The 18548-nt window shown below is 43.2% G+C and overlaps 1 protein-coding gene across 1 annotated transcript in view; it reads right to left on the reverse strand.

The window, feature by feature from the left end:
• cyp4t8 (cytochrome P450, family 4, subfamily T, polypeptide 8) overlaps positions 1 to 18548 on the reverse strand; it is a 78094-nt gene that overhangs the window by 47001 nt on the left and 12545 nt on the right. The window contains exon 3 of the mRNA XM_080195560.1: positions 7019 to 7063. Coding sequence (XP_080051686.1) covers positions 7019 to 7063 — 45 coding nt within the window. The remainder of the gene's footprint in view (positions 1 to 7018; positions 7064 to 18548) is intronic.

Here is an 18548-nt window from a genome sequence, read left to right on the forward strand (position 1 = left end):
AGGAGAAGCATTCTGAAAGCTAGTGGCTTTTGCTACCAAATAAACCTGAAGGAGGTTTGGACAGGGGACAAATCTGCCAGTTAGTTGGTCAGTCAGTGGGAAGGTTGAGGAGCAGAGGTTTGCTCCAAAATAATGCCAATCAGTAACACAACCCTACGTCATAACGAGCACACAAAAAAAATCAATGCGAGGCCACAATGCTAAACATGAATACTGACCCATTAAAACTACAAGTTCAATTGAAATGACTGAAAATTGGGATCCTCAAAGCAAGAACTTACTGTATCTCAATTTTGTTAGGTGAAATCATTAACCCCTTATCCTGGTATTTTTTAGTGACTCAATGAGCAAATGTACTCTTCATCGAATTGAGGGTGGTCTGGTTTCAATAGAGATTGCTGATTTTCAGTTAGGTAGGTGATCAGGCATAACAATTGGATTCAATGTGCTTCGATTAAACAGAGACAAAAATACTAAGGTGCCTCCTTCCAACTGCAGTGGTGTCAGGTGAGAACAGGATTTAGTATGATATAATGGCCTCTATTGTGGTAAATAATTGCTATCTAGAATTACACTTGGGAGAGATTTCCATGGCTGGTGATAGACATGAAAAATTACAAAACAACAGTCAACAGAGAAAAGCATATAATATTTGTGCCCGTCCTTTGTGACATGCTTCACAGGCTAAAAGCCCACATTGTTTTGATAAATGTTGTACTTAGAAATCACCTCCATCCTGACAAAATGATTAAGTTATAGCACTAACCAGCAAAAACAAAAAAACTCATAGGTATAACAACGTTTCCAGTCTGACTTGAAGCTGGGCAACTGTCGGATACCAACTTTGTCTCAGCACGCGTCTGCTAGGGAGGGGAATAAATCAACCAGGACTGTTCCTTCAGATCTCTACCCAGTCACTCAAAACATGGGTGTTGGGCTCAAGAACAATCCTGCATGCTCAAATCATGCCAATGCTGCTTTAATCCAAACATGAGTAGCTACGTAGGAGAGGCTGTCGGTTGTCTTTCAAGTAAATGAGAACACCTCTCTGAATAGGAATTATAACTTTCTGTCACTAAGGAAGTGCATCTCCTCAATTTTCTTTCCCCAGGAGGCAGGTTATCAGTAGGCAAACATGAAACTGAGTTGGGAATTCAGGATGTGGATTATAGCATTAGAGGAAGGAAATTATGTTCATCCTTTAGGTCAAATTATTCATGTAAAATATTAATAACCTTACAATGGAATGAATGGTTAGTTCCATGTTAAACTGAGGATCTAGTGTTTCATGATTTATGCCTGTTCATATCCAACTGATATTCAGTAATTTCTAACCAGTTTTCTATTCCCCATTTTTACTAATTCATTTGGAGAGTGACATTGCTTCTTAAATCCGAGTCCCATTCCAACACTTCAGCAAATAAACTAGACTGGCACTTCAGTACAATAATAAGGGAGCGTTGCATTGTCATTGGTGATTTTTATTTGATAAAAGATAATGGGGTCAATTCTCCATTAGCCCCAGGTGTATGTCCTGCTGGGCCAGTGAATTTAGCAAGATGTCTAAAACAGGATTTACATTAAACAGTTTCCAATGCTCCCGTCCCGTTCCACTGACATGATCAGGATCTGGTCCAGAAGTAATAAGAACCTGAACTGAACTCATTTGCTTTGACTTCAAACTCATTAGCCAGACCAAAATCGAATCCAGTTCCCACACACCCCACCAGTGGGAAGTCACCTGGACGCCATTCACTACAGGTTCCTAAAAGTGGATGTCAGGTGCCATGGACACCATGGGAGAGCAAGGAGATGAGTACCGTTCAGCACTCACCTCAGCATGCCCATGGACAAGCATCTGCTACCAAGAGCAGATCAGGATCCATCAAGGTGATTGTTGAGCGGTTTCATTCATCCGTTGTTGTAGTGTCTACATGGTCTCCACAATGTACCATGCCTCAGGACATCCTTTCCTGCAGCTTATCAGGTAGACAACTTTGGCCGAGTTGCAAGAGTGTGTGCCGTGTACCTGGTCAATGGTATTCTCATATGAGATGATGGCATCCATGTCAATGATCTGGCATGTCTTGCAGAGGTTGCTGTGGCAGGATTGTGTGGTGTTGTGGTCACTGTTCTCCTGAAGGCTGGGTAGTTTGCTGAGGACAATGGTCTGTTTGAGGTTGTGCGGTTGTTTGAAGGCAAGAAGTCGGGGTGTGGGGTCGGCCTTGGCAAGATGTTCATCTTCAATGACATGATGAAGGCTCTGGAGAAGATGTCATAGCTTCTCCACTCCAGGGAAGTCCTCCGATGAAGGATACCCGGTCCGCCTTGTCCTGTGTTTGTTTTCAGAGGAGGTCGGTGCGGTTTTTCATTGTGGCGCATCGGAACTGTCGATCGATGAGTCGAGCATCACATCCTGTTCTTATGAGGGTATCTTTCAGCGTCTGGAGATGTCTGTTGTGATCCTCCTCATCTGAACAGATCCTGCGTATACGAAGGACTTGTCCATAGTGAATGGCTTCTTCAATGTATTTAGGGTGGAAGCTGAAGAAGTGGAACATCACGAGGTTATCCGTGGTCTTGCGGTACAGTGAGGTGCTGAGGTGACCATCCTTGATAGAAATGTGTGTGTCCAAGAATGCAACCAATTCTGGAGAGTAGTCCATGGTGAGTCTGATGGTGAGATGGAACTTGTTGATGTCATCATATGGTTGTTTCAGTGATTGTTCACCATGAATTGAAAGGATGAAAATGTCAACAATGTATGTAGTGTATCACATCAGTTGAAGGTCCTGTGCGGTGAAGAGGTCTTGTTCGAACCTGTGCATGAAGATGTTGGCATATTGGGGTGCGAATTTGATCCCCATGGCTGTTCCGTGTGTCTGGATGAAAAACCGGTTGTTGAAGGGGAAGACACTGTGGTCCAGGATGAAGCAGATGTGTTGTAAAGTTGCATCTAGAGATTGTCAGTTCTCAGCTTTGAGTACTGAGACAGTTGCAGCAATGTCATCGTCGTGGGGGATGTTCCTGTAGAGAACCGAGACATCCATTGTGACAAGAAGTGTCTCTGGTTCAAATGCTCCATGTGTGCTGAGTTTCTGTGGGAAATCATGACAAAAACTGGGGGTTCTTTGTACAATGGGTTTCAGGATGCCCTCGACGTAGTTGGAGAGGTTCTCGCACAGACTCCCATTGCCCAATACGATGGGACGGCCCGGTGTGTACCTTTGGGAAGCAGTAGAGATCTCCAACACGGGAATATGTGGGATGAGAGCACAGAGGGTGCTCTGAAGGTCCGGATCAAAGGTCTTGATCAGTCTGTTGAGTTGACAGGTGTGTTCTTTGGTCAGATCTGCGGGTAACTGTCTGTAGTGTTCCTTGTTGTTCAGTTGTCAGTACACTTCTTTGCAGTAAGCCGTTCTGTTCCGTGTGACGATGGCCCCTCCTTTGTCTGCTGGTTTGATGACAATGTTGCAGTTGGTCTTGAGTGCGTGTATGGCATTGCATTGTGCTTAGGTGATTTTCGGGGCTGACTTGGGCATACATGTCAAGTCGAGGGCAATGGCCTTCTGGAGGAGTCCAATTCGACTCTTTCTTCTTTGGTTGCTGCACTGCAGAACTCTCTGTCAGTGGCTGTCTCATTGTGTTCACTGTTAGCCTCTTGGAGTTTATGGAAGAACTGCCGCAGCTTCACTCACCTGATGGATTCCTCTGTGTCTGCTGAGAAACTGATGGGGTCTATTTTGATGGTGGGGCAGAAATTTGAGCCCTCAGCTGAGAACTTCAATCTTATCTTGTTGAAGTTTGTGGTCTGACAACTTGACAATGGATTTCCCTGCAGTGGTACTGTATTCTACTGTACAACTTTCTACCCCCACGATTTGGCTGGGCTTGCAAAATCTCACTAACTGTCCTGTCTGGAGACAACACATATCTCTTTAATCTGTGCTTAACCCTTTCTCCACTCATATTGTCTGTACCTTCAAGACTTGATTATCTGTAAAGACTCGCATTCCAACCATTAGTTTGTAAATTGAGTTTGTGTCTTTATATGCCTTGTTTGTGAACAGAACTCCCATTTATCTGATGAAGGAGCAGCGCACTGAAAGCTAGTAGCTTTTGCTACCAAATAAACCTGTCAGACTTTAACCTGGTATTGGGAGACCTCTTACTGTGTTTACCCCAGTCCAACACCGACATCTCCACATCAGGTTGCAATTGCCCAGGGGCAGACCGGAAAGGGTGCCTGAAGGGAATGGGCCCTTCGTTGAACCCATAGTCGGTCGCTTACTTGGGGAGAGCCTGATGCCAGCAGCAAGCAGAGGGCATGGACCAAATGCTGCAATGCCAGCGAAAATGAGGGGAGGAGGAAAGGCGTGGCCTAATGCCCCAAAGACCCAATGCCAGCAGCAAGCATGCGGTTCGTGGGAAGGGGATAAGGTTGCCCCTCTGTGGTCAAGGGTTGCAGGTGTTCCCCTTGTCTGCAGGGAAGTCGCGATGTCTGTGGGGGTGGGGGGGGGGGCTGCTGAGATCAGGGCATCCTTTAAAAAAGGCACCCTAATCTCTGAGGAACCAGTCTTGCCATTGTCTTTAGATCCTACACATCTCTTGAAGAGCTCAAATCATGCCAACCTCCAAAGAAATGTCTAAGTGTGGGTGGCTTGTGATTGGGATCCCACTGACTGACCTAGTGTGGTTCCTGTTGGAGATCACACTTAGAAATTTATTGGGAGAATTGCACCCAATATTAAACCAGATTCAATTACACTTGAAAAAAATCCAGTGACTGTATTCAAAGAGCAAAGAATTTTCCTGAAGGCTTGGTGAACATTTCCTCCTCAACAAGAAAGCAGGAAGTTCTAAGACTAAGTGAGTGGACAAAGATTAAATGATGGACAAACTAACGACAGATAGATGCAAAGTGAGGAATATAATGCCATTTTCTTTGGATCTAAGACAAATCCAAAAGAATTCTTGATGGTGAGGAACTTTGCTTTGGAGGCATAAAGAGTTTTGGATGCCCGTGTACATCTATGACTGAAAGCTAGTGCAATGTTATCAAAATCAGTCAAAAGTGAGAAAGTGATGCCTAAGTCGTGCAGAGTGTTGATCAAATCCTATTTGAAGCAGTGTGTACACTTTTATGTTCCTAACTCAGGAAACATTTTGACCTTTGAAGATCGACAATGCAAATTCATGGAAAAACGCTGAGGTGGCATGGTGGCATAGTGCACAGCACTATTGCCTCACAGTGCCAGGGACTCGGGTTCAATTCCAACCTCTGTGTGGAGTTTGCACATTCTTCTCTTGTCGGCATGGTTTCCTCCGGGTGCCCTGGTTTCCTTCCACAGTCCAAAAATGTGCAGCTGAGGTTGATTGCCATGCTAAATTGACCCTAGTGTCAGGGGCGTTAGCAGGGTAAATACGTGGGGTTATGGGAATAGGGCCTGGGTGGGATTGTGTGGTCAGTGCAGAATCAATGGGCCAAATGTCCTCCTTCTGCACTGTAGGGATTCTATGCATTAAAAGAGCAAATTCTGGGAACAGGTTGCATAAGCTAGGTTTGTATCCATCAACGTTTGTAAGTTTGGTGGATGACTTAACTGATTTGCCTAAAACGATACAGAGATCCAAGAGGAAGGAGACAGAAAAATTATCTCTTCTGTTTGGAAATATTGAACAAAGTCAGAGCTAGGCCATTTATGAGTGAGATAAAGAAGCATCCTTTTCAATATATAAGCACAAAAGGTAATAGAAATCTGCAACTCACTAGTCCATAAGGTGGGGTCAATCAAAATTTTCAAGACTTGAGTTTGAGACATTTTTGGGTAAAACAGATCAAATGATAGGAATCAAGGTCAGTAATTGGGAGTAACGTGTAAATCAATTACAATTCAGTTTTAAAAAATTGTTTTTGGAACATGAACATTGCTGCAAAGTCAATATTTATCGCTAACCCAAATTAATCTTCAGAGAGTGTTGATGAATTGCCTGATTGAATTGCTGAAGTCCATTTGGTGTATAATATGCTCCCACAATGCTACTAGAAAGGGTTTCCAGCTTTTTGACCCAGCAACAGAGGGGATTTATTGCCAAGTCAGGGTGATATGTGTGCTAGTAGTCTTATAAAAGGCAATTAGACAGTTACTTGGGTAAGACTGGTATAGAGGGATATGGGCTAAATGCAGGCGATTGGGATTAGCTTAGTGGTAAAATCTGGGCAGCATGGGCAATTTGGGATGAAGTGTCTGTTTCCATGCTATAAACCTCTGTGACTATGTTGGTGTTCCCATGCTTGTTATCTTTCTTCTACTTGGTGGTAGAAGTTGAGGGTTTACTAAATGCTGTCAAAGAAGCCTAGGAGATTGTTGCAGTGCATCTTACAAACAGCACACACTGCTGCCATCATGCAAGACAGTGAAGGGGTTAAATATTTAAGGTGGTGGATAGGGTTGTCGATCAGTCAGGTTGTTTTATGCTAGATGGTGTTGAGCATCTAGAATTTTGTAGGAGTTGCAATCATCCAGACAAGTGGATTGTTTTCTATCACACTCCTGACTTGTGCCTACTAGATAGTGCACAGGCTTTGTGGAGTTAGGGGATGAGTTAATTATTACCAAATTTCTGGACTCTGACCTGTTCTACAAGATGCACTGCAGCAACTTGCCAATGGTTCTTCGACTGTACCTTTCCAACCTACGATCCCTACTACTTGAATAAACAAGGGCAGTAGGTGCACAGGAACATCACCACCTGCAAATTTCCCTACAAATTATACATCACCTTGACTTGGAAGTGTGTCATCTTTCCTTCACTGTCACTGGGTCAGAAACCTGGAACTCTCTTTGTGGTTGATCCTCAACCATATGAACTGCAGCGGCTTAAAAAGACAACTCTTCACCATCTTCTCAAGGGAAATTAGAGATGGGTAAATGTTGGCCTTGCCAGTGACACTCTCATCCCTTAGTTAAATATAAAAAAAGGTAATATTGCAGAAAGTAAGAATTACACAACTTACCAATCCAGGGAGTTATAAACTGATACACCAAATCATCTTTTGGCTCTGCAACACATTTAAACACAGCAAATTATAATTCAGAGACTTTTCCTTTTAAATGGAAAAAAAAGTGAACATTATCAGGGCACATTCTATCACATTGAAAACAAGGAATAGGAGCAGGAGTAGACCATTTGGCCGATCGAGCTTGCTCTGCCATTCAATATGACAATGGTTGATCGTGGGCTTCATCTCCAACTTTACACCCGCTCCCCATATCCCTTGAGACCCTGGGAGGTCAAAAGTCTGACTATCTCAGCCTTAAAACTAGTGGGAACGAAATGAAACTGTTTAAACTGCAGACTCTTTAACTTGTACATTACTAACAGACTGGGTTAGTTAACTAAAACTCAATTACGGCTAGCTTGATATCTGCAGCTCAGGTAATCCAGTGTAATGTTATCTAGCTGATGTGATACTGTCCTTTAGGGAAATTACAGGTGGCTGAGAATTTTTTTTTTATTATATACACTGTTTTGTTTATTCAGAAATGTTTGTAAAGCTTTTAGCCAGTTCTTTAATGGGGGAAGGTGGGAACGGTTGGATGAGGGAGGGATGGGGGGAATTGGAGCGGTCTTAGCTAACTGTAGTAAAGCGTGGATAGCTATGCTTGTTTGAACCGGAGAGTTCACTTGGCTGCCCTGTCACCAATGCAGCTGAAGGCCCGAGGGTTGGGAAGTTTGTTCCAGAGATTCCTTGTTATTATACATCATTACTTATTTAACCAGTTGGATAATGAGATGCTAAGCCTCGCTTTTGTTGGTTTAAAAAATTTGGTTTTTGGCCTAGCCCATTTGGAAATGAATCCAATTTGCAGGCAAACCTTTTGTGCACATAGTTTATGCCTCACAGTGCACTCAAGGGGATAATGTTAAAGCCACTGTACAAATAAGACCTTTTCTTTCTTTTTCTCCTCCCTCCTCTCCCTCTCAGTGCTGTCTTGGATATTAGGCTTTTTGTCAAGCTGGATACACCTGTCATGTCAATTGAATATGGATCAATATGGATGCATGGAAGGTAATGAGCTACAATGTGAAAGGGTGGCATAACCCTGGTAAGAGAAGAAAAGATACTGGCTGGAATTTTACCATCCTGCCCACCATGGGAATCAGAGTGAGCGAGGGGGCGGACCATGGAAACGTCCGCTGCCCTCGGATGTGATTTTATGGTTTCAGGACGAGCAAGACCGTAAATCCCACCCCCTCTGTTGGTTGAAAGCTGCAAAATTGCATTTTTACAAAAAACATATTTGTCAGATGTAGAACTTCGAAAACTGGGTAGATCTTGGGCAAACCAGTATTCTTTTCCTCTCATTTATCAGGGAGTAAAAGCGCTGTAACAACTTTATTCCACAGATCGGTGAATTTCTGTATCCACTCACAATACAAGGACAATGAAGGCAGGTTCATATTGATTAATGGAACAGTAAATTGGACAGAAGTTTCATTGTTAAATATATATGGTCTGAATTTTGATTTGATTCGATTTATTACTGTCACATGTATTAGCATACAGTGAAAAGCATTGTTTCTTGAGCGTTATACAGACAGAGCAAACTGTTTATACAGAAGGAAACAAGACAGTGTAGAATGTAGTGTTATAGTCATAGCTAGGGTGTAGAGAAAAATCAACTTAATATGAGTTGGTCCATTCAAAAATCTGATGGCAGCAGGGAAAAGCTGTTCTTGAGTCGGTTGGTACATGACCTCAGACTTTTGTGTCTTTTTCCCGATGGAAGAAGGTGGAAGAGAGAATGTCTTGGGTGCGTGGAGTCCTTAATTATGCTGGCTGCTATGCCAAGGCAGTGGGAAGTGTAGACAGAATCAATGGATAGGAGGCTGGTTTGCGTGATGGGGATTGGACTACATTCACAACCTTTTGTAGCTTCTTGCAGTCTTGGGCAGAGCAGGAGCCATATCAAGCTGTGATACAACCAGCCAGAATGCTTTCTATGGTGGATTTGTAAAAGTTGGTAAGAGTCATAGCTGACATGCCAAATTTCCTTAGTCTTCTGAGAAAGTAGAGGCATTGTTTGGCTTTCTTAGCTATACTGTCGGCATGGGAGGACCACGACAGGTTGTTGGACACCTAAAAACTTGAAGCTCCACAATTTATTAAAAAGATCTTCAACCTTATCTTAGATAAAAATTCAGGATTGCTCTTATCAGGTGGGGATTTTAATTGTGATATGTCCCCAATGGCAGACAGGCTCTCCGCATCATCACACCCCCACTCCAAGATGAGCAAATCATTGAGAAGTCATGTTACAGAAGCTGGGCTAGTAGATATATGGCAGCACGTGGATCCGAGTAGCAGAGACGTTACATTTTACTCCAACAGGCACTGTTCATACTCTGCATTGACTATTACTTTACAAATGAGGCAGAGGCTCACAGAATAATTGACAGTGATATCCTATGAATAATTCTCACTGATCATGGGACTATGTGACTTGGGATCTGGGACAAAAATCTAACTCAAAGAGGTGGCATTTGAGTACATCTCTCTTAAATGATAAAGAATTTGTTGAATCTGTGAGGAAAGAATTACAATTCAATCAAGAACTCAATGCAGCACAGAATACCTCACCCCTGACCTTACAAGATTGCACAAAGACCTATTTAAGAGGCTGCATCATTTGCTTGTACCAGTGGGAATAAAAATGAATTAAAATGGATTGAATTAGAACAGGAAATTCAAAATTGAAAAACAGCAGCCATCAGCTTTGATGGCTTCCCTCACAAAGGCTTGCAGAGCTCCAGATAGTTTGCTGTCAGAACAATATGAAGGATGTTTATGATTTGCAAAGCAGAGATATTGGTCAAAAAATTATCTTAAATGATAAAGAATGTGTTGAATCTGCAAAGAAGAACTACAACTCTATTTAGAACTCAATGCAGCACTGGAAATTTCACCCCTGACTTTACAAGACTGTGCAAAAGCATACTTAAAAAGCTTTTCTTTTCTTTTGCTGGTGCCGAAAGGAAGAAAAATGAATTAAGGTGGATTGAATTAGAACAGGAAATTCAAAATTGAGAAGTGCAACATGAAAAGCAGCACCCATCAGCTTTGATCGTCTCCCTCACATAGGTTCTCAGAGCTCCAGATAGTTTGCTGTCAGAACAAGTTGAAGGGTGTTCATGATTTACAAAACAGAGATATTGGCTGAAGATTTCCCATCCTGCCTATCGCAGGAACCGTCGCAGGTGAGGCAGAAAATTTGGTAGACCATTTAAAGGTCCACTGAGCTTGGACAGGATTTTCGGGGCTTGGGGCTCACGTAGCTAGAAACTCCTGTCCATTATAAACATGGTAACAGGGTGTGTGGTTTGTTGGCATTTTAATTAAGAAAACAGCAATCATCTAACATTGTTCCAAAACTTAACTCACAGATATCCCTTCACTTTCTGACCAAACCAGAGCTTTTGTGGACTTCTTTAGGAAATTGTACAAGATTCCTATGTAGGGATAAGGGAAAAGTTAACAACTTTCTGCAAAACATCGACATGATGAGATTGTCAGAAAATAGTGTTAAGAAACTGTATAAATCTATCACACATTTGGAAATTGATGGAACAATAGGTGTACTTAAAAATAATAAAAGCTCTGGCCCTGATAGCTACATAAACAAATTTTCTAAGACCTCTAAAGACATTTTTACACCTTTACTTCAGCATGCCTATCGACACTCATTAGAAACTGGGTCATTGGTTCCTTCATGGAGAGATGTAGTCAAAATGGTCGTTCATAAGGAGAGTAGTGTGGATCATATTGCCCCATATTGTTACTCAATTGTGATTGGAAAATTGTAACCTCAATGCTGGCCCATAGAATAAACAGGATAATAACTGAGATTATGTACCCAGAGCAAACTGGATTTATAATGGGGTGCTGCTCTGTTCCTTAGTGTCATGACTCATACTCTAAGTAGTAGTGGAGTTGAGGCCATGATCTTTAGACGCTGAAAGAGCGTTTGACCAAGTGTCATGAGTGTACCTATTTCAGACTTTAGATCAGCTGGAATTTGGCCCAGTTTTGTGAGATGGGTCCAGATCCTCTATTCAAATCCATGGGTCTTTGTTTGCGTGAATGGTCATATTTCTGAAGCCTTTGGGCCAGAGGGGGCAAAACAAGGTTATTCTCTGTCTCCCCCCCACTTCTGCTTGTTATGCGTATAGAACCCTGAGCACAGATGGTGAGAGGCAATGTGGACATAAAGATGTTGCAGCTGGAGAAAAAGAGTACAAATTGTTGTTATATGTTGACATCATCCTGCTATAACTATCAGATTCTACAACATCCATACTTTTATGTATTTAAAAGTTCGGCAATTACTTGGGTTACAAAGTTAATGTTGATAAACCTAAGCAATGGAAATAGATGGACAGATCGCTAACCGTATTAAGACGTATAGTGCCTTTAAATGGCCCAGCTGGGACATTGAATTTCTCACTATTCTTGTCCCACCATCGATTGATAGAAGATATGGAGCAAATTACACCAGTATCATTAAAAGTATCAAAAGTGATCTGGATTGATGGCTGACCTGTTAGGGCAGATTGAAATTATTAGGATTGTAACAATCCCCAGATTGTTTTACCTGTTCTAGATGCCAACTATTCAGATCCCAAAATCAAGATTCAATATGCTGGATTGCCTGATCTTCCATTTTATATGGCAAGGAAAACAATCCAGGGTGTGATTTAAAACATTACAGCTTGCTAGCGCTCCCCAATTTTAAAATCTATTTGTGGGCAGCTCAACTAAAATCTCTTGACAATTTGGTTAACAGACAGAATATTCCAGATGTGGTCTCATTAACATAATTTCTTCATTGCTGTTAGTATCTAGGTTACTCTCTATTTATAGTACTCAACTTGCTCTTTTCTGTTGTGATTGTTCAATGTTTCTATCAACTCCCCCCTCCCCATAATAATTGCTCCTGTTTCTGTTTCTAAGGGACCTACTCTCTTCCTTTTTATCCTTTTATCCTTGCCAATTTGATCGGTCCAGTCTACATGAAGATTAAAGTCTACACAATTATTACATTGCCATCATTACACACTCCAATAATTTCCTGTTTAATGGTCTGTCCAACATTATGATCATTGAATGGGTCCTATGAACTACTTCCATCAGCATTTTATGACTCCTATTTCTAATCGTCAGCCTGCCTTCAACTTCACAATCTTCTGAGCCAAGATCCTTCTTACTGATGTCCTTATATCATCCCTTATTATCAGGGCTTCCCCTGGCTTTGTCATTTTGTTTGTTGTACCCTTCAAGATTTATTTCCCAACCTTAATCATCGAGTAAACAGGTGAGATTCTCCGGCCTCCTCCCGTGTGTTTCAGGCCAGTGGGAGGTGGTGCTTTGTTTACTAGTAGTGGGAGTCTCTGGTCCCACTGATGCCACCCCATGGCAATGGGAAATGAGGGTGGAGAGCACTGTCACTGGGACTGGAGAATCCTGCCGGTATGAATGGACGGAGAATTCCAGCCAATATATCTCAATTAGATCTAAATCATGTATCTCTATTGGTGCCACCAGTCCATCCATCTTATTTCAGATCCATCACATATTCCGATAAAGTGTCATTAATTTCATTTGTTTAATTCTAATCCCTGCATAGATCTTGTCTGCTGAAGCACAATTTTTGTTAATGGCTGGGATTTTCCAGTCCAGCCTGTGGTGGGACTCACTGTGGGTGGGAATCATTACGGGTGTGGAGTCACTGCGGGTGTGGAGTCACCAGGTGGCTTGGCAAATCTGGAGAGGCAGCCAAAGGTCATTAACTTTGTGCAGGAATTTCCATTCCCATGCCACTCTCTGCCCCTTTCTGTCCCACACTGTCTGCATTTACCTACAGCAGTATACTGTTCTATTACCTCAACATTTTGCTTTGGATTTCTAAATTTTCCTTCACCCAAATCCAACCCCCTCTGTTTGTCTGAAGCTCTATCCACAGCCCTAGTTATACAATTTGTATAACATTGTTCCCAACCCAGGTTAAGTGAATGCTAATGGGACAGTTCTTTCTGTACCATTGCCAGTGCCCCATAAATCAAAACCCCTTCTTTCAGGGGATGTGGGAAAGTGGTTGAAATCTCATTGAGAATACTTAAAGACCCAACCATGATACAATGTCCAATGGCTGATGTCTTAAGCTTCAATTTCAGCACAGACAGAAATCACTCAATGCCTGGGTGCTGCAGTGGAAGCTCAGCTGAAATCATGAGATTTCAGCTTGATGCCACGGAAATGCAGATTGCTGTCATCACGGTTATGGATACCAGTGCTGAGAGGGGTTTTCAGCATCTCACACCAATCGAGCAATCTGTCTGCCAATGGATTACTAGAATTGCTAAAGCATGCCCTGGGATGGAAGGGCAGTGGCTACGTGGAACATGAACCTGTTGTCCGTTCTCAGGAAAATAGCATTCATCCATTCACCACTGCGATTCTGCCAGTTATCTCTCAGTCAGCCTGCTGCTCATGTCATGGTGTTGCCATTCAAAGTTGGGAATTCGAGACCCACAGTTTCTTAAAGACATCCTGCAAGACTATCTACAGACTTCCTCACTGAAAGTCAGCAGCCTTTCCACAATCCTGCTGGAGCCACTGCAGCACTATGTTGGAGCTCAATGCCAGGAAAATATACTTGCTATGCAGGCATGAAAGGATTGCTAGTCTGAAGAATGTCTGTCATTTCTGATGCAGCAATGGACAGTGAACTGGGAGATCTTGTAGCCATCATCTATGCGAGTCTGGAAGGATCTCAATGTGAAGAAATTCAGACTGCCATATTCATTGTCATAGCCACTGGCAGCACCTGCTCTGAGGTTGCTGTTCTGGTAGCAGGAGGTGGCAAACATCTGTGAGCACCATTCTAGTCACCGCACAGTAGCACAGTGGTTAGCACTGCTGCTTCACAGCTCCAGGGTCCTGAGTTTGATTCCCAGCTTGGGTCACTGTCTGTGTGGAGTTTGCACATTCTCCCCATGTCTGCGTGGGTTTCCTCCAGGTGCTCCAGTTTCCTCCCACCTTCCAAGAATGTGTGCGTTAGGTTGATTGGCTATGCTGAAATTGCCCTTAGTGTCCTGAGGTATATAGGTTGGAGGGATTTGTGGGTAAATATGTAGGGATATGGGGGTAGGGTCTGGGTGGGATTGTGGTCGGTGCAGACTCAATGGGTCAAATGGCCTCTTTCTGTACTGTAGGGATTCTAAGTTCTAAATTCTAAGTGCAAATGGCACTCACACTGCTCCTGGCTTAGGTGGTAGTAACAGAAATGGTCTGAGGAAAATTCTAGATCAGAGCACTGCTCCAGCTGGTCTTCTGTCCTCTGAGAGCAGGTTGCTCTCTTATTTATGCCTCTGCTCCATAACCTTCTCTTGCTGCAACCCAAGTGGATTTCAACTCTACCACACATGACCTGGTGTAAATGGTCTGAGCAGAACCCTTGTAATCACAATCAATACCTACTACGCATGCAACACTGCACCATGCAGACTTCACCAACTTTAACCAACTTTGCAAACCATCAAGTATTTCTACAAATTCAGACAGAACCAAGTTAATCAGCAACGAATTAAGATGCAGATTGTTGATGATCCCTTTAAATAGCACAGATGTAAGTGGAAGTGGGAGGGTGGTGAACCTTCCTGCTGCTGAACACCAGTTCAGCTATAGTGTTTAAAAAAGGGATGGAATGGCAAGGTCATTTTTTAAATTCTTTCACAGGATATGGGCATCATTGGCTAGGTCAGCATTTATTGCCCATCCCTAATTGCCCTAGAGAAGGTGGTGGTGAGCTGTCATCTTGAATTGTGCAGCCCATGAGGTGTAGGTACACCCACAGTGCTGTGAGGCAGTTCCAGGACTTTGACTCGGAAACAGTGAAGGAACGGAGATACATTCCCAAGTCAGGATGATGTGTATTTGGAGGGGATTTTGCAGGTGATGGTTGGGCCTGAGAAACAACCCTGAAGAATTCCTGCAGTGATATCTGAGATGATTAATGTCCAGCAACCACAATCAACTTCCTTTGTGCTGAGTATAACTCCAACCAGTAGAGAATTTTCCCCCAATTCCCACTGACTCCAGTTTTGCTAGGACTCCCTACTGTCACACTTGATCACAAGCTGCTCTGATGTTAAGGGCAGTCATTCTCACCTCATTTCTTGAATTCAGCTCTTTTATCCAGGGCTATGGTTGTAGTGATGTCAGGTGTTATTTGACCCTGGCAGAACCTGAATTGAGTATCAGTGAGTAGGTTATTGCTGAGTAAGAGCCATTTGATAGCATTGTTGAAGACCTCTTTCATCAGTTTTCTGACAAATGAGAGTAGACTGATGGGGGTGGTAATTGGCCAGGTTGGATTTCTGGTGCTTTTTGTGTACAGGACATACCTGGGTAATTTTTATCAGGTAACTGTCAGTTCTAGTTGTACTGGGGTAGCTGGGCTAGGAGTGCTAGTCACATCAGTGTTACATACTGACTGAGGTCATGATCTGTCTACTCTGCACCTACTCCTAAAGACCACGCTAACACTCTAATCATGATGGTGTTCAGTGCAGCTCATGCTGGAAATGTATTTGTGTGGCATAGGTGTCATTTTCAGTTCAGAGCAGCAGCCCTAGTGCTAAAAAAAGATACTTGGAGAGCCAGCTTTGCAGCATTTTTCCTTTACCTGCACACCACAAAGTGGTGCATACATTTTTGAACTCCTTGACTACCTCTTTTAAACCATTGCTTCTTCTGAACCATGCCTTTCATGCTCACCTGACTGGGGAAAGTATCCTCCCACTTAAGGTGCTCCCATTTCAGATGTAATTATCTTTAAAAGGGCTTTTTGTAAAGGGACCATATCCTCTTTATTGGGGACCAGAGTTGTCAACAGTAAATCAGGCTGATTTCCTGGCCACAATTACTCTGCTACACATTGTTCTGATGGAAAACATTTGGATTTTATCAACTGTGACGCAACTCATGTCCAAATGATTCAACACAGATATAGTGAAGCCGGAAGATTGGAAAACGGCTAATGTTACGCCGTTGTTTAAGAAGGGTGCCAGGCAAAAGGCGGGGAATTATAGGCCGGTTAGTTTAACGTCTGTGGTAGGTAAAATGTTAGAATCCGTCATTAAGGAGGAAATTGCGAGGCATCTTGAAGGGAATTGCTTGATAGGGCAGACGCAACACGGTTTCATTAAAGGGAAGTCGTGTCTGACAAATTTACTGGAGTTCTATGAGGATGTGTCTAGGGCAGTGGATAGAGGAGAGCCGGTGGATGTGGTCTTTCTGGATTTTCAGAAGGCGTTTGACAAGGTACCTCACAAGAGGTTATTGCAGAAGGTCAGGGGACATGGAGTTGGGGGTAGGGTGTTAGCGTGGATAGAGGATTGGTTGTCAAATAGGAGGCAGAGAGTGGGGGTCAATGGGTGCTATTCGGATTGGCGGTTGGTGACTAGTGGGGTGCCCGAGGGGTCGGTGCTGGGGCCTCAGCTATTTACCATTTATATAGATGATCTGGAGGAGGGAACCGAGTGCAGGGTGTCGAAATTTGCTGATGACACCAAGATTGGGGGAAAGGCAAATTGTGCGGAGGGTGTGGAGAGTCTGCAGAAGGATCTAGATAGGCTGGGCGAATGGGCCAAGAATTGGCAAATGGAATTTAATGTTGGCAAGTGTGAGGTGGTCCACTTTGGTAGGAAGAATGGTAGGAAGGACTATTACTTACGTGGCGAAAAACTGCAGCAGGCGACGGTGCAGAGGGACCTCGGGGTCCTTGTGCATGAGTCGCAAAAACCCAGCTTGCAGGTGCAGCAGGTGGTCAGGAAGGCGAATGGGATGCTGGCCTTCATAGCGAGGGGGATCGAATATAAAAGTAGGGAGGTCTTGCTGCAGCTGTATAGGGCATTGGTGAGGCCGCAGCTGGAGTACTGTGTGCAGTTTTGGGCGCCGCACCTGCGCAAGGATATTTTGGCCCTGGAGGGAGTGCAGAGGAGGTTTACTAGGCTGATACCGGAGTTGAGGGGATTGAGCTATGAGGAGAGGCTGAATAAACTAGGCTTGTACTCGTTAGAGTTTAGAAGAATGAGGGGAGATCTCATTGAGACGTATAAGATGATGAATGGGATGGATAGGATAGAGGTGGAGAGACTCTTCCCGCTCAAAAAAGACAGTAGGACTAGGGGGCACAGCCTCAAGATAAAGGGGAGGCGGTTTAGAACGGAGTTGAGGAGGAACTTCTTCACTCAAAGGGTGGTGAATCTCTGGAATTCTCTGCCCGTTGAAGTGGTGGAGGCTGCCTCGCTAAATATTTTTAAGAAGCGGGTTGATGGGTTCTTGATAAGAGAGGGGATTAAGGGTTATGGGGAGAGGGCGGGAAAGTGGAACTGAGCCACAACAGATCAGCCATGATCTTATTGAATGGCGGGGCAGGCTCGAAGGGCTAGATGGCCTACTCCTGCTCCTATTTCTTATGTTCTTATGAAGTCTGTCACATGACAGGAAAAGTAGCCAATGAGTTTTTAAACTTACAGCAAACAAATCTAGTCATCTGAAAGAATGTATTTGAAAGCAATGAAGTGGATATAAACCATGGGCAAAGCTGTTAAAATGCAATGGAATGGTTGAAGCCCACATTTAGATTTTTTTTCCAATTGCAAAAACAGTTTTCACTGTTTTCATTCAACTGGATTCACTGAACGTACCTGCTGTTGCTCATAAACATTGCCAAAAGAGCCAGACGTGCAACATCTTCAGTACTGCTCCATCAATGAACAACTGAAATCTGAAATTTCTGAGTAAGACTCAAAGTCCTTCTTCATTATACAGAGATTTTGAGATAGGAATTCAATGGATAGGACGGATTTGCAGCAGAAAACTCTCATATTTCCATGCCTCATAATCAGTTTTGTTAAGTCAATGCAATGGAATATCGAGTGGGATGTACAATTGGCAACCAATATGATTAGGGGATTTTCTAAGTAACTTTATTATAGGTGGCATGGTGGCATAGTGGTTAGTACTGTTGCCTCACAGTGCTAGGGACCTGATTCAATCCCGGCATTGGGTCACTTTCTGTGTGGAGTTTGCACGTTATCTCCCTGCCTGCATGCGTTTCCTCCGGGTACTCCAGTTTCCTACCACAGTCCGTAGGTGTGCAGGTAAGGTTGATCGGCCTTGCTAAATTGCCCTTAGTATCAGGGGTTTAACAAGGTAAATATTTGGGGTTAGAGGAATAGGGCCTGGATGAGCTTGTGGTTGGAGCAGATTCGATGCGTCGAAAGGCCCCCTTCTGCAGTGTAGGGATTCTATGATGCTGCCTCTTTATGGTATTGCCTAGGATGGATATGTCTACCCCAAATACACAGTCACAGTTTTGTCAAATGAGGTGGTGTAATAGGAAAAATGTCTTAATTGGTTGGTTTATCTGACTGTTATCAAAGCACTTTTGAAAATGTTTGACTGCTCCTATCTTTGC

Source organism: Carcharhinus amblyrhynchos, chromosome 9 (assembly GCF_965287045.1).
Source record: "Carcharhinus amblyrhynchos chromosome 9, sCarAmb.v2.hapA, whole genome shotgun sequence".
In the NCBI taxonomy this organism is placed as follows: domain Eukaryota; kingdom Metazoa; phylum Chordata; class Chondrichthyes; order Carcharhiniformes; family Carcharhinidae; genus Carcharhinus; species Carcharhinus amblyrhynchos.